At 45.0% G+C, this 21,272-nt stretch overlaps 1 protein-coding gene across 2 annotated transcripts in view; it reads left to right on the top strand.

The window, feature by feature from the left end:
• The first annotated feature begins 1,241 nt into the window (after positions 1-1,241).
• C3H12orf4 (chromosome 3 C12orf4 homolog) overlaps positions 1,242-21,272 on the top strand; it is a 91,916-nt gene continuing 71,885 nt past the window's right edge. Inside the window, exons 1-3 of one of the 2 annotated variants that reach the window (XM_040345182.1) lie at positions 1,266-1,374; positions 7,395-7,573; positions 17,161-17,306. In XM_040345182.1, the coding sequence (XP_040201116.1) occupies positions 7,396-7,573; positions 17,161-17,306 (324 nt within the window). In that variant the 5' untranslated portion in view covers positions 1,266-1,374; position 7,395. Of the gene's footprint in view, positions 1,375-7,394; positions 7,574-17,160; positions 17,307-21,272 lie in introns of both variants that reach the window. The other variant, XM_040345183.1, reaches the window with a different exon arrangement.

Here is a 21,272-nt window from a genome sequence, read left to right as displayed (position 1 = left end):
ATGCTTGTGTAACCGTGAGGTCTTTGGACCTCAACTCGCATCACAGTCGGACCAAAGTAGTACAGGGACTACTTTGAAATCGGTCTGACTTGAAGTCACACAGATATGAATTGTTATCATTGGGAATCATGGGGTATGACTTGTCATGTAACTCTTATGTCCAAAGTCGCACAAGTGTGAAAGGGGCCTTTCGCCCATGGGCGTCCGCTCCATAGGGCAAAGGGGGGCAATTGACCCTCCCTGGAAAATCAAGAAGGTGTTGAAGTGTGAAGAGCGCCGCAGTGACAGGCAGGTTAGAACAGTGAGAGAGAGGTGAGCTGCTGGCCGTGGCATTGCAGGGGGGGGGGGCAGGGGTGGTCTGGTATGGGGTGACGCCACTGCACCTGACCAACCAACCCCTTCTCTCGCCGCATCGGGCTGTCTGAGCGGTCCCGGGCTGGATGTCACACAGGCACAGCGAGCAGAGTGAAGCCGCCTCCCCCTCTAGTGTTTATGTGTACACAGTGGGAGGGAACCTGCTGTGCCGCCCTGATGGCTGATCTGAGGTACTGAATGGGATGGGAGAGGGAGGGTGTGTCTGTGCTGAAAGGGGGGGTTTGTGCTGAAGGGGGGGTCCATCTGTGCTGAAAGGGGAGGTCTGTGCTTAAAGTGGGTCCATCTGTGCTGAAGGGAGGGGTCTGTGCAGAATGGGGGGGATCTGTGCTGAATGGAGGGTCCATCTATGTTGAATGGGGGGTCTGTGCTGAAGGGGGGGGGGTCCATCTGTGCTGAAAGGGGGTCTGTACATTCTCTAGGCTATATTTATATGGGCATGGAGTGAAGCTGAATTATCTCAAGAGCAATTTTACACTGCCAGCTGGCTGCGTTATCGGTAAAGCGCTTTACCATAGTTTTAGCTGCTCTATTCGGTCGCTAGTGGGGTGCTTTTAACCCCCGCTAGTGTTTGAAGAAAGGGTTAAATGCGACCGCTGCCAAATCGCCCCCCCTGAAAAAATTTCAGCGGACACCCATGCTTTCGCCTCATGCAAAGATGTCTATGCAAGTTAGTTGCACCTGAAATCGGCAAAAGTAGTGCAGAAACGACTTTTTCAAATTGGTGTGGCACCGCAAAGTCGGCGTTACACTGATTCGAGGCTGCGACTTGTCATACGATTTGACTCTACAAGGTCTCTTCACTCCCCTCTTTGAAGTGTCAGGCACTAGGACTGAGCAGACACCGGAGGAGACAGAGCTGTAGTCATTCCGGAACAGGAAGTAGGAAGAGACAGCTACTGAGAGCCAGAGACCGGAGATGGAAGGGCTTCAGGGAAAGGATCCAAGGCAAGGCATTCATGTCTAGCAGCTCCCATCTACTCCATCAGTCTGCACAGCAAGGTAGCCATTGTCACACACAGCAGGGACACCTCCTCCTCCTTCTGCTGCTCTCCCCAAGTTTGTGATGCAGATCTGTTGTCTAAATATCCACTAGCTCGTGCTACAACTAATTCAAATGTTGAACCAATTATAACACACACTGAAGCGACTTGTCATGCGATTTGACAGGTCGCAGTGCAACGCCGACTTTGCAGTGCTGCACCGATTTGAAAAAGTAATTTCTGCACTACATTTGGCGATTTCAGGTGCGACTTTTATAGACATCTGTTTATAAAGCTGCACAGATGTATTCTAAGTCACACCTGAAATCGCACTGACGTGCGGCTTTGAAATCGTGCGATTTCAGATGAAGTCAAAGCCGCAGTCAATGTCACTTGTCACTTGTGCGACTTGTCCTGCAACTTGGGACTGAAAAGTCACATGACATGTGCGACTTCAAAATAGTTCCTACTACTTTGGTCTGACTTTTCTTCGTCCATAGACCTCAAGTTTACACAGACTAGTTTTGCACAGAGTTGCCCCGATCCTGGTCTTCTGGGGTCCCTCGGCGGCTGTCTCTGGTCCTCCCCGCAAGAACCCCACACATTCATGCAAGCTCCCTCGCATTGTGTGGAGTCCTTGCGGGCGCGCTCACTGTATCACTCGGCGCACCGCGTCATTGGATGTGATTGGCAGCAGTGCCAGCCAATGGCTGCGCTGCTTTCAATCCATCCGCTCTAGCCAATCAACGGCCAGGCTGAGCGGTGAAGAGGATGTCGGGGCAGATCGCAGGACTTTCGAGGGGTCAGGTAAGTATAACGGGGGGGTGGTATAGTCGGAAGTTTTTTCACCTTAATGCATAGAATGCATTAAGGTGAAAAAAGTTTTACCTTTACAACCTCTTTAAGTCGCGACAGTGTGAAAGGGGCCTAACTGTTACAGTTGCTATGCAGATTTTGCTAAATTTAACCTCCAGATTTTAAACCCCCCCTTAACCACTTCCGGACCACCACACGCCAATATACGCCGCTGTTTGAAGAGGGATATCTCTGTTATGGCTGCCATAACCCAGGTATCCTCCTCTTTAGTCCGGTTTACGATAATAGTGGTCTCTGCGGTGGATTCGCCGCAAGATCACTTTTTCCGTGCTCTCTGCCTGCTTACCGGAGCCGTCTGCAGCGGCGGAGAGCGGTCGCGTCCTTCTGCTGTCTGGGTATGGAGACGAGTGAGGGGAAGATGGCCCCCACCCGTCTCCATACCATAGCAGGGCGGAAGCAGCGTCAAACCGTCACTTCCGCCTATAGCTCTTAAAGGCCCATTTTTTTTTTTTTTTTTTGCAAATGACAAATTATTTACATATTTTTTTTTTTTTTATTGCATTTTAGTGTAAATATGAAATCTGAGGTCTTGTTGATCCCAGATCTCATATTTAAGAGGTCCTGCCTGCTTTTTTTTCCTATTACAAGGGATGTTTACATTCCTTGTAATAGGAATAAAAGTGCTACAATTTATTTTTTTAAATGAACAGTGTAAAAAATTGTGACAAAAGGTAAAATGAAGAAAAAAAAACACGTCCCGTCCCGCCGAGCTCGCGTGCAGAAGCGAACGCGTATGTGAGCAACGCCCACATATGAAAACGGTGTTCGAACAACACTTGTGAGGTATCTAGCCCTAGTCCTCCTCTGTAACTCAAAACATGCAACCTGTAGAATTTTTTAAACGTCTCCTATTGAGATTTTTAAGGGTAAAAGTTTGTCGCCAATCCACGAGTGGGCACAATTTTGAAGCGTGACATGTTGGGTATCAATTAACTTGGCGTAACATTATCTTTCACGATATAAAAAAAAAATTGCTAATTTTACTGTTGTCTTATTTTTTAAATAAAAAAAGTGATTTTTTTTCCAAAAAAAAAGACTGCCGTGTAAATACGGTGTGACATAAAGTATATTCTCTAGGTGTTAGAATTTATTTTTTATAATGTTTGTTCTGAGTAATTTCTAGCAAAAAAATAAGTTTTTAACTTGTAAACAACAAAATCTCAGAAAGAGGCTCGGTCCTTAAAGCAGATCTCCCACGCTAAAAACATTTTTCTGTTAATGCCTAGTTAAACGGTTAATGCCCCTAATTTGCTGAACTCACGTTTTCTGTCTCCCGCGGCCGCTCCACTGCCATCCTGTGTTAAATATAAACTTATATTCCTCCTTCCGTTTTGGTTCCATTTTAACTGTGGGCATAAGCCCACAGGCCTGCACTCCCTTCTTCCGGTGGATGCTGATGTCCCAGCATCCACCGCTCGATCTCGTGCATGCGCACGAGCACAAGCAACGGGGAACATCGGCTTTCGAAATAGCGCGAGATTTGATAACACGGCTGCGCAGAGCGCACTGCATCTAACAGGAAGTGATGCAATGCCCGGAAAGCTCCTGCATACATGCAGACCGGAAGGTACAGTAATGTACAGGTACTGTACACATTTAGCTAAAAAAAAATAACCGTTTTTAGCATAACTGATAGCGCCATTGTTATTAAGCAAATTATGGAATTAGGGTGGAGATCCGCTTTAAGTGGGTAATGACCAGGACATATTTTGTGAAAAAGCACTGAGTGGCTGTCAGACACCCTGCTCTGGCCCCTCCCCCGATTCCTACACCTGACTCCTCCGCACGTAGAGCACACAGCCTCAGTGCTGGACGCTAGGGAACTGCCCCCTGCTGAACCACCATCCTGTCTTCCCCGGCCGAGCACCAGGCAGTCTGCATGTGGATTCACTACATGCAGGCTTGTCGCCACGTGCCCCCTCTCCCGATACTTGTTTTTTTTTTTTTCGTTATGTGGCAGTAATATGTAGTACAGATTACATGTGGACTGTGTCAGTGTTTTTTTTTATTATTATAAAAAAGATGTCTATTTATTTATTTACAATGCTTGCTTTCTTTCTTTTTTTTTGGGGGGGGGGGGGGGTGGATGGTGTTTATTATTTTTACGATTTAACCTTTTTATTATTTATTTATAAAAAAAATGTAACCCTGTTTGAGGGGGGGGGGGCTTTGGTGAGATCAGGGGTTTTAACAGAACCCTGCCCTCTCTCTTTTGAGACAAGAAAAGGGACTGAGGATAGAGATTCCCCAGTCCCTTTTTCTGCAGCCTCAGCTGCACTGAACATGAATGGACAGGAGACAGCGGCTTCTCACCATTCATATACTGAAGCATCGTAAACACAGTGACAGCTGATCACAGTGATCACTGACTCGTCAATAAATGACATATTTACCGGCTCTCCATCCTGACAGATTGAGCAGGGAGGGGGACGGCAGCACCCAGGGGGATCGCAGCATGGAGGGGGACTGGAGGAGGATATGGGGGACAGTCGGCATGATCAGTGCGGTGCTGGTGGGGGGGGGGATTACAATCATTGATCTCTCTGTACTGTATACATTTCAATAAAGATGATGGTGAAATGTATACAGGGAGATTGGTGATTGTAACATTTTATTTATTTATACACACATTTATTTTTTTTGGTCGATTAGCAATTAAAAAGTCACTCCCACTCACTTAAAATCCTTGCCGTGTACATGGATCACCCGGGGCATGTTTTAATGCCTCAAGTGGAGTCACTCGTTAAAGTAAAAACCTAAAGATAATTCTTTACCAGGTGTCTACTTAACTCCCTGCAATGACAGTGGACTCCTGTGGTGTTTACAGCCTTGCTATAGAAATCTTTTCCGATGCTGCCAGCACAGTAAATTTGTGCCGACCTGAATGGGCTAAACCCATACTGTTAGAGCAACGCACCATTCAAGTCTATGGTGAATCGCTGCACAGAGTCGGACCACATTTTTGACTTGAGGCTGTTGGGGCACACCACCTTACCTCCCAACTTTCTGACATGGGAATGAGAGACACCTATTAGCAAAAGTCTATAGGCATAAGACACGCCCCCATAAATGAGAATTGTACAAAATAAAAGATTGGTTAAACCCACAAGTGCTTTTTTTTTACCACTACTTTTTCTTTATATTGTCTGTTGGGATTTACAAATCCAGCAATTTAGAAATTGGATGAAAGGTGAAAGGTTTAGCACTGGGAAACACTTTTTGATAAGTACCGTATTTTCCGGCGTATAAGACGACTTTTTGCATCTAAAATCATGCCCCAAAAGTCGGGGGTCGTCTTATACGCTGGGTACCTGTTTGTCAGACGGTGGCCATCCATTATTCAAAAGCCGCGCCTCCTCCTCAGGCTAATTTTCCCAGCAGAGCCTCTGTTCAGTGTTCTGCCTATCACGGATGCCTTCTCATCCTCGGCCTCGGACGTGAGGACATCCGTGATAGGCGGAACACTGAACAGAGGCTCTGCTGGGAAAATTAGTGTTCCGCCTATCACGGAACAGCCTGAGGAGGAGGCGCGGCTTTTGAAACATGGATGCCCGCAGCCTGAGAAACTCTGCAAACAGGAGAAGGCAGGCATACTGGCACAGTGAGGCATGTATAATGGCACAGTGAGGCATGTATAATGGCACAGTGAGGCATGTATAATGGCACAGTGAGGCATGTATAATGGCACAGTGAGGCATGTATAATGGCACAGTGAGGCATGTATAATGGCACAGTGAGGCATGTATAATGGCACGGTGAGGGGTCGTCTTATACAATGAGTATATCCCAAAACCAGCATTGTAGCTGGAAAATTAGGGGGTCGTCTTATAAGTCGGCAAATACGGTAGTGCATTTTACACACAACTATAAAGATTATAACAAAATGAGGAGGAAATCAGGGACAGTTGTGAGTTATGTGCCACCACCCTAAGAAAGAGGCAGGCTAGGTGGGTTTTAGCTTAAAGTGAGTTGGGGGGCTGGGGAGTTTTAATTCTAAAGTGATCCTGCCCTTTAAAGCCCTCCCCACTAACTTGTACTCACCTTTTCAATGTACCCTTGTTGCTCCTTCCTCCTGATGTCTGCTGGTGTCAGGAGTGGTGACATTACCTCCTCCGCTAGACCAGCATGGTGGTTGCATGCTTCCACCCACTTAGAAGTACCAAGGGCCAGATTCACGTAGAAGTGCGGCGGCGTAACGTATGGTAGATACGTTACACCACCGCAAGTTTTCATCGCAAGTGCCTGATTCACAAAGCACTTGCAATGAAAACCTACGCCGGCGGCCTCCGGCGTAAGCCCGTGTAATTCAAAGGGGCGTGTGCCATTTAAATTAGGCGCGCTCCCGCGCCGGACCTACTGCGCATGCTCCCTTTTGAATTTCCCGCCGTGCTTTGCGCGAAGTGATGTCATTTTTTCGAACGGCGACGTGCGTAGCGTACTTCCGTATTCCCGGACGTCTTATGCAAATGGAAACATTTCTAAATTTCAAAGCGGGAACGACGGCCATACTTTATACAGCACATACGTGTGCTGTGTAAAGTTAGGGCACCAAAAACGACGACTAACTTTGCGACGGGAAACTAGACTAGCAGTGACGTAGCGAACGCGAAAAACCATCGTGGATCGCCGTAACTCCTAATTTGCATACCCAACGCTGGTTTACGACGCAAACTCCCCCCAGCGGCAGCCGCGGTACTGCATCCTAAGATCCGACAGTGTAAAACAATTACACCTGTCGGATCTAAGGGCTATCTATGTGTAACTGATTCTATGAATCAGCCGCATAGATACTCTGAGAGATACGACGGAGTATCTGAGATACTCCGTCGTATCTCGGCTGTGAATCTGGCCCCAAGTTTTTTGCAGTTGCAGCCACAGAAGGCGCGTCAGGGGAGCACAGTAAATAAGTATAAGGTGGTTGGAGGTCGAGTGACAACCGTAAAATGTTGAATTGCACAACACTTTATGTTCAGTAACAATGGTCACTAGAACAGAAAGAGAAGATGAATCTCCAAAGTGGGGACACAGACAGCAATAAAACCTGACAGGGGCTCTAATTCTTCACTAGTCTGTTCAAAAATGGCTCCTTCATTGTGTGTCTTGTATATGTTAAGCCTTTTTAGAGATTGACGTGTTATTTTATTTTCTCGCTTACGAATGCAGGATGAAGCCTGGAAAAGGAAAAGCTAGTTACACAGAGAGGGACTTTATATACAAGTTCCATGATGGGTCTCAGAGCTTCGACCTGTCTGTGCCCCTCCAGTTCCCGGTCCAGGAGAATCTGGATCACTTACATGGAAGATTAATGCTGCTGCATGATTTGCCCTGTTTCATTGAGCAAGGTATGTAGTCTGTGTCAGGGAGGCAAGCTCAACTCCGGTCTGTGCAGGATTGTTCTTCTCTTTTATTGGTCAAGTACAGACAGGGGGCAGATTTTACAGTCTGTTGTGCAGAGATCAAGAGCTGAGCTGTCTGGGGTTGAGGTGGGATCTACTGTATAGAAAGGTGTGAACGATCCTCCAACATAGTGTGTGTGTGTGTGTGGTTTTTTTTTTGTTTTGTTTTTATTTGTTGTGTACATTTTGTAAACCTTTTAGTTTTAATGGCATACCTTATTTTAAGATATGTGTATATTCCCGCGCTACTGTGGAAATAACTAGCTGATGGTAAACTGCTACAAGCAACGAGAGGGCCACACCGTACCCAAAGGGAGATAAGTTAGAGGGGTGATGCTGCACTGTTTAAACAATAACAGTGATGGAATTATGTGAACTTCCTTAATAGAACTGTGCAAATAACAAAATGTGTGTAGCGCCTGGTTACTTTCTAGAACCGGTGCTATGTAAAATTTAGAGGGGGTCAGAGAGTTAGTTGACCAGTTTGATTTGTTCAAATTTGGGTCTCTGTCTCAGCTTTGGCTGTGCTGTGGGTCCATTCTGTCGTTTCTGGGGTGCTGATCTCACCCCAGGTCGGCAGGTGGCAGCAGTGGAGTCAAGGATTGGGTGCTCTTGCCCAGCAGCCTATCAGGAGGGTTTGACCTCACTGTGCATGCTGGGAGAGAGTATTTGAGGCAGACGCCATTTTCCTGGGCTTCTTCTCGTGTGGCGCCCACCCTTAGGGGAGCCACTTCACGCCGCCCCGGGAAATGGATTTTCGGGCAATGCAAGGATCCTATTGGTTGTGAGTGTCACCGGCGCAAAAGAAAATAAATAAATAAATAAATGTGAACTGTGATCTGCTGCAGTACTGTGTGCCCTTAGTGGGGGTCAATAGTGCTCTAAGAAGATAAATGTTACTGCGCTGATCTAATTATCCAGAGGTATTTAATCTCTGGGAATATGGACATAAGTGAAATATCAGGGCCACAATGTACCCAATCTTAAGTGTGAATAACCTGAATACAAACAATAAAAAATATAAGAAATATATGAGACATACAAATGTGACACAGTGATTTCAAACTTAAATCATATATCTAGATCAGTGTGTCAGCATACAATCCATATGCCACAGTGCTTCTATGAGAAAAATGGCTGTTGCTGCTACTGACCAACCAAATAGTGAAAACAATACGAAAGATATTACAAAAAAATATATTATATATATATATATATGTGTGTGTAAAAACCCAATATGCGGTACGCCAACTGCACCGTGAGTTGTCCAATAACCAATATTGGAACAAAATAAAATAAATATCAATAAAAGTGAAATAATTATCAAACAACCATACAAATGTGCAATGTGCTGGCTGCACTTAAAAATAGTCCAAATGGCAGGCAATCTTGCTCTTATACAATAGGTTCCAGCAAACACAAGGTTCAATGTTGGTAATGCTGTATACAGGAAAGTGCCGCTATCTCTTCCACCCGACAAAGATGTGCCACCATCACCAATGGTTAAAATAAACACTCACCAGACCCCAGATATTATTGGGCTCCAAAGTGGTGTCTTTTCTTTGTCGGTCAGTGGGTGTTGCCTCCTTTTCCCTTTTACAAGGTGTCATCAATTCCTCAAAAACAAGGGGCTCATCATGGTGTAGTATATTAAAATATGTATTTATTTAAAAAAGGTAAAAAAATATAACACTTACAATATAAAGTGCCTCTGACCGGCACTGAGTGTCTTTGGCAGTGTCAACCGTTAAAAGCCGCTGACCAGCATTTAAGTGGCGTCCTAAGAGGTGTGCTTGCCCCGCTGTGCTCCGCATGTATTGCTACAAGCTCTCCTGACGACGCAACTAGCGAAACGCGTAGAGGCTGTTTGGACACACACATTGAGGGTGCAGCACACCAGCGCGCACGGACCCCTTGTAGCAATACATGCGGAGCACAGCGGGGCAAGCACACCTCTTAGGACGCCACTTAAATGCTGGTCAGCGGCTTTTAACGGTTGACACTGCCAAAGACACTCAGTGCCGGTCAGAGGCACTTTATATTGTAAGTGTTATATTTTTTTACCTTTTTTAAATAAATACATATTTTAATATACTACACCATGATGAGCCCCTTGTTTTTGAGGAATTGATGACACCTTGTAAAAGGGAAAAGGAGGCAACACCCACTGACCGACAAAGAAAAGACACCACTTTGGAGCCTAATAATATCTGGGGTCTGGTGAGTGTTGATTTTAACCATTGGTGATGGTGGCACATCTTTGTCGGGTGGAAGAGATAGCGGCACTTTCCTGTATACAGCATTACCAACATTGAACCTTGTGTTTGCTGGAACCTATTGTATAAGAGCAAGATTGCCTGCCATTTGGACTATTTTTAAGTGCAGCCAGCACATTGCACATTTGTATGGTTGTTTGATAAAATAAATATCAATAAAAGTGAAATAATTATTTTGTTCCAATATTGGTTATTGGACAACTCACGGTGCAGTTGGCGTACCGCATATTGGGTTTTTACACACACATATATATATATAATATATTTTTTTGTAATATCTTTCGTATTGTTTTCACTATTTGGTTGGTCAGTAGCAGCAACAGCCATTTTTCTCATAGAAGCACTGTGGCATATGGATTGTATGCTGACACACTGATCTAGATATATGATTTAAGTTTGAAATCACTGTGTCACATTTGTATGTCTCATATATTTCTTATATTTTTTATTGTTTGTATTCAGGTTATTCACACTTAAGATTGGGTACATTGTGGCCCTGATATTTCACTTATGTCCATATTCCCAGAGATTAAATACCTCTGGATAATTAGATCAGCGCAGTAAAATTTTTCTTCTTAATGCAAGGATCCTGGCTTCGGGACCACGTTGGCCCGGAGCAATTGATCTGCCGCTTAGGGACTCGGTAATCAACTGGGTCCCACCTAAGAAGGTCCTGGGCCGTCCGTCCAGTTGGAGGAGGCCGTACGGTGGAGAGTCTGCCTGAGGAGTACCAAGAGAGGCTGGTGTTCCGATAGGGGCCTGACCATCCATCGGGGACCAGGGGAACCAGACACTGAGAGGCTGAATGTTGGCTGCCTGTCAGTCGGTACCCTAATTCAAAACTACCTGAAGGAGATCCAGGTGCCAAGTCTGCTAAGGAGGATTATCTCCGCTGTTCATTTACCAGGAGGATCTGTGGCAGAGACTTTTTCCTAAGGTTCGAGTGACATTCTGGATGCCAGGCTGGTAAGAGAGGCCTCTCCGTGTGCGCTATACCCACTCAGGCAGGAGTCATTACATGTGGGAGCAGGACTGTTTCCCTATTACCGACATCAGGATCTGCTGTCTTAAAGCGGATGTGCCATGGGAAAAAAATATTAAAAGCCAGCAGCTACAAATACTGCAGCTGCTGACTTTTAATATTGGGACACATACCTGTCCTGGAGTCCAGCGCCGATCGCAGCAGAGGATGAGCGATCGCTCGTCTCTCTGCTGCTCCCCCCGCCATCCACGCTGAGGGAACCAGGAAGTGAAGCGCTGCGGCTACACTGCCCGGTTCCCTACGGCGCATGCGCGAGTCGCGCTGCGCCCGCTGATTGGCTCACACGCTGTGTGCTGGGAGCCGAGTGTTCCCAGCACACAACGGGCGACAGACGGGAAGTCAGAAAAACCGTCTTTTGCCCGTAGCGTGTGGCCGGAAGTGGGTGCAAATACCTGTCTTTAGACAGGTATCTGCACCCCCCTCCCCCCTGAAAGGTGTCAAATGTGACACCGGAGGGGGGGAGGGTTCCGATCAGCGGGACTCCACTTTAGGGTGGAGAACCGCTTTAATTTCTTCTAAACCTCTACTCTTTACCAAGTTTTTTATTGTTTTTACCTGGCTGGGTAATAAAGAGCACAGAAAAAGACACCAGTCGTGGACATTCCGTTACTACAACTTTCACCAAACACCCCTAGACATCAGAGAAACACGAGGTAACATGCCGCCCAAAACAAACCAGCAGCTCCTTCGGGGGTAGTGCTACACGTGCAAATAGCAAAATAATGTAAAAACAGGATGACTTATGCGACCAGGGCCGGCCCTATGATGGAACCGGGTGGTACCATGGGTACCAGGCAGCACTTTTAGGGGGGCAGCATACTACCCAAATAAAATTGATGTCCTTTTTTTCCCACAAATAGCGCTTTCTTTTGGTGATTTTTGATCACCTCTGCAGTTTTTATTTTCTGTGCTATAAATATATATATTTTTTAACTTTTTGCTATAATAAATATCCCCAAAATTTAGAAAAATAAACTATTTTCATATTTTTGGTACCAAAAAAAAAAAACAATTAGCGTACATTGATTAGTTTGCGCAAAAGACATTGTGGCCGCCGGCAATTCACAGGTCCCTTTATACTCCTGGATACATGTATAGAGCCATGGCAGGTCCTTTTATACGCCTATATGCATGTATAGAGCCATGACAGGCCCTCTTTATACATCTATAGAGCCATGACAGTCCCTCGTTATACTCCTATATACATTTATAGAGCCATGACAGGTCCTCTTTATACTCCTATATACATTTATAGAGCCATGACAGGTCCTCTTTATATTCCTTTACATGTAAAGAGTCTCGACAGGTCCTCTATATACATGTATAGAGCCATGACAGGCCCTCTTTATACATCTATAGAGCCATGACAGGCCCTTGTTATACTCCTTTATACATGTATAGAGCCATGTCAAGTACTCTTTATAGTCCTATATACATTTATAGAGCCATGACAGGTCCTCTTTATATTCCTTTACATGTAAAGAGTAATGACAGGTCCTCTATATACATGTATAGAGCCATGACAGGTCCTCTTTATACTCCTATACATGTATAGAGCCATGTCAGGTCCTCTTTATACTCCTTTATACATGTATAGAGCCATAACGGGTCCCCTTTAGTTATCATGATATAAAATAATGAATGTGGGGGCCTTTTGGTTGGCGTGATTTTTTTTCTGGGGGGGGGGCAGCGTTTCATCCTTGGTCCCAGGCAGCACAATGTCTTGGGCCGGCACTGTTTGAGACTGCAAATAAACGTGCAGCGAACTGCGTGCCAACAGTGCAAATACTAAACCTAGCAAATGGGTGTATAAACCTTAAAAGATGAAAGCAAAGTGCAATAAAGCTAAAGTGCGAAAATAGTACATAAAGTGCAAATACAATCCAACAGGTTGCAGAGCATGCGACTTAAATGTAAAAAAAAATGCGACTTCAATGTGCAAAAAAATGTAGAAAAACATGCGACTTCACATGTTTGTGCAAAAATGTGTCTAAATTGTGCAGAAGATTCAGAAAATTCCAAAAATATATACAACATGCGACTTCAAATGTGCAAATGTGCAAGTGAAAATGTCTGTTCTTTTTTTTCTTGTGCAGAGTGCAACTGGGGCAAGAAAAAGGGAGGTGTGTGATGGAGCTGTCTGCTCTCCTTACTGTGCAGGCACACTTCCATGAGAGAACACACTAGTGTAGATGGCCTCTCACCTGTTGGTGATGAAGTCATGTGACACCACGCGTAGGGACGGCAATAGGAACTAGAAGTGACGCCAGTAGGCGAGCTCGCTGCTAGTGGATATATGTTTTGTAACATAGAACATGTGTGACACTCCACTCATGAGAGACCATATAGCACCTTGGTACTGAGCACTTGGAGAATAATATCTTGGGCATACAGTGTGTGGAACCCGTCTACCAGCGAAACTCCATAGAGCATTTAATTACCATATGTTGTTTCCTCTTTGCCCTCAGGGAAGAGGCCATCTAGTGTATTCTCTCACGGACAAGTGCCTGCACGGTAAGGAGAGCAGACAGCTCCATCACACACCTCCCTTTTCAGACCCCAGTTGCATTTCTGCATTTGTTTTGCACATTGAAGTCGCATGCTTTTCAACTTTTTGGATTGCATTTGCACTTTATATCCTTTTTTTGCACTTTAGCATTATTGCACTTTGCTTTCATCGTTTAAGGTTTATACACCTATTTGCTACGTTTTAGTATTTGCACTGTTGGCACGCAGTTCGCTGCACGTTTATTTGCAGTTGCATAAGTCATCCTGTGTTTACATTATTTTGCTATTTGCACATTTTGTTATTTGCACAGTTCTATTAAGGAAGTGCACATACTTCCATCACTGTTATTATTTAAACAGCGCAGCATCACCCTTCTAATTAACATACCTTATTTTAAACCTAAGCAAGCCATAGATTGCAGGAAAGAAAATTGCTGGATTCCTTTATCAACGCGTTCAGTGCTGTTGGGGAATCCCTCCCGCATTGCTATTGTGTTCTGCCTATGGCGAGCCTTCCCTGCCCGCAGAACACAATGATTGCTGCTGGTGGCTATAACCGCTGGCCGTAATAGTATGCAACAAATCGGACAGGTTGGTTATACTGAAGTTGACCAATTGATCGACTTCAGTACAACCAGCCTGCCTATGCATAGATCGAATCTTGCCTGATTCAGCAGGGAAACAATCCATATATGGCCAGCTTTAGTGACGTCATCATTGGATCTCTGTTCTTATCTATTCAATGCAGGCAGATCATGGTTAGCAGGATGCTGTACAGAGCTTTCTGAAAACCTCACAGCACCCTACCACAGTCAGTGGCGGTTCGTCCATAGAGGGCGCTGGAGCGCCGCCCCCTCTGGCTCTCGTCCGCCACTGAGTCTAATAACATACATTCATGCATTGCATGAATGTATGTTATTGTTGCTGGTTGGCTGTGCGGAAGTGCCTATCAGAGCCAGCGGCTCTGATATGCTTTCCGGGTACAGCCCTCTGCTCCCGGATGTCTTATCCTCGGAACTTACGGGGGTGCGTTCCTTGGATAAGACTGACGGCCGTCTCCGCCAATCAGGTTCCCCGATTCTGGTTATCGGTAACTTTGATTGGCTGAAGCGTCACCAAGGCAGGAGACGACATCGAGGGACGTGGAAGGAGTAAGGTAAGTGCATTTTACAGGGCACAGTGGCGACAATGGGCACAGTGGCGACAATGGGCACAGTGGCGACAATGGGCACAGTGGCGACAATGGGCACAGTGGCGACAATGGGCACAGTGGCGACAAAGGGCACAGTGGTGACAATGGGCACAGTGGCAACAATTAAAGGGCACAGTGACATGCACAGTGACGACAATGGGCACAGTGGTGACAATTGGCACAGTGGCTACAATTGGGCACAGCTGCGTTTGATGGCATAGTGACTGCATTTGATGGCATGGCACAGTGGTGATAATTGATGGCACAGTGGCTGCGTTTGATGGCATGGCACAGTGGTGACAATTGATGGCACAGTGGCTGTGTTTGATGGCATGGCACAGTGGTATCAATTGATGGCACAGTGGCTGCGTTTGATGGCATGGCACAGTGGCTGCGTTTGATGGCATGGCACAGTGGTGACAATTGATGGCACAGTGGCTGCATTTGATGGGCACAGTGAGGCCCCAAAAATTTTGAGCACCAGCTGCCATTGACCACAGTACTCCACTCAGTAGTCCTCACCCCATGGCACTTGGGAGGAGTAATGCAAATATGAAGATACCTTGATGGGTGGATGTCAGTCTGAAAGGGGTTGTAAACCCTCATGCTTTTTTCACCTTAATGCATGCAATGCATTTAGGTGAAAAAACACCTTGCAGTGTCTGGCCCCCCAGCCCCCCCCCCCCCCATTTTACTTTCCCAAGCCCACGAATTTCCAAACGTTCCGGACGTCGCTCTCTCCGCAGCTTCTCAGCTCTTCATTGGATACATTGATAGCAGCGCAGCCATTGGCTACCGCTGCTGTCAATCAGATCCAATGACGCGGCCGCCGGGGGCGGGGCCAAGTCATACACTCGGCATCTATGGAAGCCGAGTGTATGACACAGGTGCGCCTGCAAAGTAACCCCCTCGGAAGAGCACTTCCCAGAGGGGGTTATCTAATGCAGGGAGGAGCCACCATGGGACCCCAGAAGAGGACGATCGGGGCCACTCTGTGCAAAACAAACTGCACAGTGAAGGTAAGTATGATATGTTTGTTATTGAAAAAAAAAAAAAAACACGAACCTTTAATATCACTTTAAGGAGTATGTTCACAGGCAGACTACTAGGGTGACCACGTGTCCCGGATTGCCCGGGACAGTCCTGCATTTTGCCGGTCTGTCCTGGGCACATTCATTCCAGGACAATACAGTGTCCTGGAATGAAACTGACACAGCCACCCCCCGGGCCAATCTGATGCCCCCAAAAAAGTACGCCACATCACCGCTTTACTCACTGACAGTACTTGTCCTGGCCGCGAATGTCTGGAGGAGCACAGCCCCGCCTCCTGTTTGTGATTGGAGAAATCATAAATCCCGCCTCTTGTGTCCAATCACTGTGTTGTGATTCATTACAGCACAAGCTCATTTTTGGGAAGGGGGGGTGTCCCTGAATGGCAGTTTGGAAATGTGGTCACCCTACAGACTACATCTGCCGGAACATGGCCCTAGCTAACATACAAATGTGATACTGAGCCTCCATCATTGAAAGAAATGAAATTCAGTGAATGAAAGGGATGGGCCAGGAATAGTCATGCTTGGGAGGAAAGAACTGAATGATTCTGGACGTCCCCATCTGACTGCAATGTAAGCAATTTGAGTACAGCAGAGGAGTCTGTACAACTGTGCAAGACTGAAGGGAAGGCTGGAGTTCAGCTTTAAGGTATATCTAAAACAAAAATATTATATATGTTTACCAGCCAATAGATGTGATGGGAGGCAAATGGATAGGTCCTCACAAGAATCACCCCACCTTCAATGATACTCAAGGTTTCCTTTCACTTTAGAGAGATGCCTTCTCACTTCCTGTTGTGTTTCTGGAACAGGAACTGAAGGGAAGTCTCACCAATAAGACACAGATAGCAAAAGAATTAAAAAAAGAAAGTCTTCCTCTAAAATGAAAATAAATGGCATTTGATGTACTTTAAGGTTACCTTCGCATTGTGGGTAACATAGCTGAAAAAATGTTACTGATCATTAGGCAATGAAAAAAATGTTCCTGTATAAACTGATCAGTTTTTTAATTTGTAAAAACTGTCCTTTTTTTTTTTTTTTTCCTCTTTTAATGATGTATGTGTTAACGAATGCTTTGGATGCAGATTTTTGGATTCTGTGGTACTGTGTCAGTAATGCATGTTTACACACCAGTGTGACTGTCTCAATTAAAAACAATGCAATTATGTAAAGATCCATAAATAAAAAATGCTTGCAAATGCATTTTTCTTTTTCTTTTTTTTTTCCGTGTGACTGAGGCCCAACGCTTTAGTTTAGTTACTGTAATTTACTTTTTAGTTAAATATGTTTTTGCAGGGCTTGGTAGGAAGAATGCCCAATTGACTGAACTAAAAATCTGCTCATGTTTACTCCATAAGGTTTTCATAACCCGTGCAACTGCTGCCCTTCACTCCTGGATAAAGAATCTTTCTCAAATTAACACCTCCTGAGAAACTCAAGTGCTTTTCTTTCTCTAATGACAGATCTAAAAAAATCCCTCTGTCACTTTGTGGAAGAGGAAACCATTAAAGACTTTGACCGAGAAGCAGAGCAGGCCCTGGAGGCTGTGAGGTCAGGTGAGGTGGATGCTGGGACATTGGCCAACGCCTGGATGAAATCCTATACAGAGGTGAGAGAGCGCAGAGGCTGTATATTGCACAAAGGCGAGAATAGTTGCCGGTTTTGCAGCGCTTTTTTTTTTTTGTTTTGTTTTTTGTATCATATGTTGGTTTCCTAGATATGACACAATCAACCATTTCAGGACACTCCTGAGAAGATGGAGGTGCCATTGACAGAATTCACAACACTGGCGCCATGTTGTAGTTTGAAAATTAATTATTGATAATGAGATGGATAAATGCACTTTGGTTTGGTCCACACTATATGGCCAAATGTTTGTGGACACCAGATAATCAGACCTATATGAGCTTGTTGGACATCTCCTTTCAAAACCATGGGCATAGAATTGGCCTTGCTTTGCAACTATAAGGCCCCTTTCACATGGTCAGACCGTTCAGGTCCGCCTGTCATATTTGTCGGCGGACCTGAACGGCCGCTCCATGCATCTCTATGGAGCGTTGGATGTCAGCAGAGACATGTCCGCTGACATCCGACCCAATCCGCTAAAATTAGACGGATGGCGATACGTCGCCATCCAGCCATGGCGGATCGGGTGAGATCTGATAAAAACGGACATGCTGTCCGTTTTCATCAGATCTCTCCATAGAAGACAGCGGCGCTGCACAAGCCCCTCCCCGCTCAGTGAGCAGAGAGGGACTTGTCATTTGCCGGCTCAGCGGAGATCCATGGAGAGATCTCCTGCTGAGCTGGCGGACTCCACTGGGACGGAGTCCACCTAGTGTGAAAGGGGCCTTACAGCCTCCAGTCTTCAGGTAAGGCTTGCTACAAGATTTTGGAGTGTGTCTATGGGATTGTTTTGTCCATTCAGGCAAAAGACATTTGTAAGGTCACATACTGATATTGGATAAGCAAACAGTCAGTGATGTTAAGACTCTGTCACAGGCCACTTGAGTTCCTCTACCCCAAACCCATAAAATTATGTCATTATGGTGCTGGTTTTGTGCACAGATGTATAGCCATGTTGGAACAGAAAGGTGCCTCTCCCAAACTGTTACTACAAGGTTGGAATTACGCAATTGTCTATAATGTCTTTGTATGCTGTAGTATTAACGGTACTCTACTCTTCACTGGAAACGCCTGAAATCATTCATTTGAAGGGGTTTCTTCTTCTTCCATATAATGTATTTGATTCCACATTCTATTAAAGCATTCTATTTTCAATCAGAAACATTTTGCAGAGTTAGTGGTGCTTAGAATCCACCCAGATCAATATATCGTACACAGTAATGTCATAAAAAAAAGTGCCAATTATGACCACTAGGTGGCAAAATAGATGTATATTACAATGATACCTGTATATTGTAGCTATAAAACGTAATTGCATTTTGATTGTATATTTGAAAGGTTTAACTCCATGCTGTCAAAACCTGCGTTTAGCACCCCTCCAATGCCTGGTCGTGTGACCAGGGTGTCTCGGACAATAGGGGGGGAATCATTGTTCAGGCAGAGCTGTGGACTGACTAGCTCTGCTAGAATATCAGTTCCTCTCATGTCCCTTCAAGACAAGGTCTAGTGTAATTTAGGCCCAAATAATTACTGCAAGGGTTAAATTCTTGTTAACAGGCTGTAAGACCCATTCACACCTGTGCAGTTTTGGTGGTGTTCAATGGAAAATGGCCGACCTGCCATTCTGGTGTTCAATGGAAAATGCCAATTGAGCTTCACAGTGTCCGGCAGTGAGCACAGAGCACACTAGAGGACGTCGGGCCCTCAGGCAATCCCCATGAAGTCTGTTTCTGATTGTTTGGTCAGAGACATTCACACCAGTGGCCTGCTGGAGGTCATTTTGTAGGGCTCTGGCAGTGCTCATCATGTTCCTCCTTGCACAAAGGAGCAGATACCGGTCCTGCTGATGGGTTAAGGACCTTTTACGGCTCTGTTCAGCTCTCCTAGAGTAACTGCCTGTCTCCTGGAATCTCCTCCATGCTCTTGAGACTGTGCTGGGAGACACAGAAAACCTTCTGGCAATGATGTGCCATGCTCGAGGAGTTGGACTGCCCGTGCAACCTTTATAGGGTCCAAGTATCGCCTCATGCTACCAGTAGTGGCACTTACCCTAGCCAAATGCAAAACTAGTGAAAAACCGCCAGAAAAGATGAGTAGGGGAAAAAAATGGCAGACACCTCCACCTGAAAAACCATTCCTGTTTTGGAGGTTGTCTCATTGTTGCCCATCTAGTGCACCTGTTAATTTCAATTAACAGCAAAGCAGCTGAAACTGATTAACCCCCTCTATACACCCCTCCCTCTCTGCTATTTAACTGACCAGATCAATATCCCAGGAGTTTTGATTCAAAAGTGTTCCTTTTAATTTTTTTGAGCAGTGTATATTAAGCCATATATAAGGATATACAGGAATCATCATCCCTATACAGTATAGTGTATATAAACAGTGCCAGATAATCTTAGTGTGGGAAAGAAATATTGAAACATATGCATCACTAATACTAAGGATTATTTAACAAGTTGCAGCTGAAAAGCAGCATTAAAAGATGTAATTTTAACTATAAAACGTCATACATACCTGTGGAGAGTCACCTTAACAAAAGTGCACCCCACGTAAGAAAAAAGAGGATAAGTTGCAGCTGAAAAGCAGCATTAAAAGATGTAATTTTAACTATAAAACGTCATACATACCTGTGGAGAGTCACCTTAACAAAAGTGCACCCCACGTAAGAAAAAAGAGGATAAGCTGACAACAAACTCAATTGGAGTAATCAAAAGAGATGAAGGTAGTTTGCCTGGATAAATGATCCTTTCAGAATAGTAACACTTGTAGAATGGCACATATAGGTAGAATGAACTGTGGGAATGAAAAGGACACAAACAGGGAAACAAATAAAAAAAAAAAAAACACAAGAGGGCGTCACCATCTAGGCATAATTATTTATTTTAAAAAGTATAAAAGACAATAAAAATGCACTCGTTTAAAAGTGGATCAAGGCTTGTCAAAAACCAATATAGGACTATGGTTTGATAAAGGGGCCCTCCTGTCTGCCCTGAAACATGTAGCCACATTCCCTCCACTTCCTGTCATGACCACCCAGCAGAGAGAGGCTTGCTACTTCTGGAAGCTGCTGTTGCTTTTCTTCCAGCCTGACGACTGCATTTCCATCAAAAACTCTGCTTCTACTAGCCACATGCCTGCAAAGCTCTGCAGCCTCACAGTGATCCTATGGAGGTTTATATGGGGTTTTGACAAGCCTTGATCCACTATTAAGGAGTGAGTTAATTTTTATTGTTTCTTCTTCTTTCTTCCTTCTTCCTTCTTCTTCCTTCTTCTTCTTCTTCTTCCTCCTTCTTCCTTCTTCTTCCTTCTTCGTCTTTCTTCGTCTTTCTTCCTTCTTCCTTCTTCGTCTTTCTTCGTCTTTCTTCCTTCTTCGTCTTCTTCGTCTTCTTCGTCTTTCTTCCTTCTTCGTCTTCTTCGTCTTTCTTCCTTCTTCGTCTTTCTTCCTTCTTCGTCTTCTTCGTCCTTTCTTCGTCTTTCTTCCTTCTTCGTCTTTCTTCCTTCTTCGTCTTCTTCTTCCTTCTTCGTCTTCTTCGTCTTTTTTTATAAATCGCTACACCTAGATGGAGACGCCCTTGTGGTTTTTTTTTTAATGTGCATTAGGATCTCAAGACCTAATCTGAGAGGAGTTGCATCCACTTCACCTTGTGTTTCCTACCACTGTCCTGGCCCTGTCAAATAATGGTTGGGTTCTAGTCGGCGCAATAGCTTATTAATTTTCTTTGGTAATAAACAGGGGAACCCCAATCGAACATGGTATGTGTAAAAATAATCCCCCTGGCAACCGAGCACATGTTGGTCCCCAAAAAGAAAACGCAAGCTCCATTTTTAGGCTGTGGTAAAACTGTCTTCCTGGCGTGTTATCAAAACATGTCTGGTCCATCAGTAATGGTGCCAGGGGGCGCTAAGGGCGGCATGCCTTCTAAAGGGGCAGGAGGAGGGGAATCCC

This window comes from Rana temporaria, chromosome 3, assembly GCF_905171775.1.
Source record: "Rana temporaria chromosome 3, aRanTem1.1, whole genome shotgun sequence".
Taxonomy (NCBI): domain Eukaryota; kingdom Metazoa; phylum Chordata; class Amphibia; order Anura; family Ranidae; genus Rana; species Rana temporaria.
Note: the sequence above shows the minus strand (reverse complement) of the source record. Positions and strands in the feature narration are given on the sequence as shown.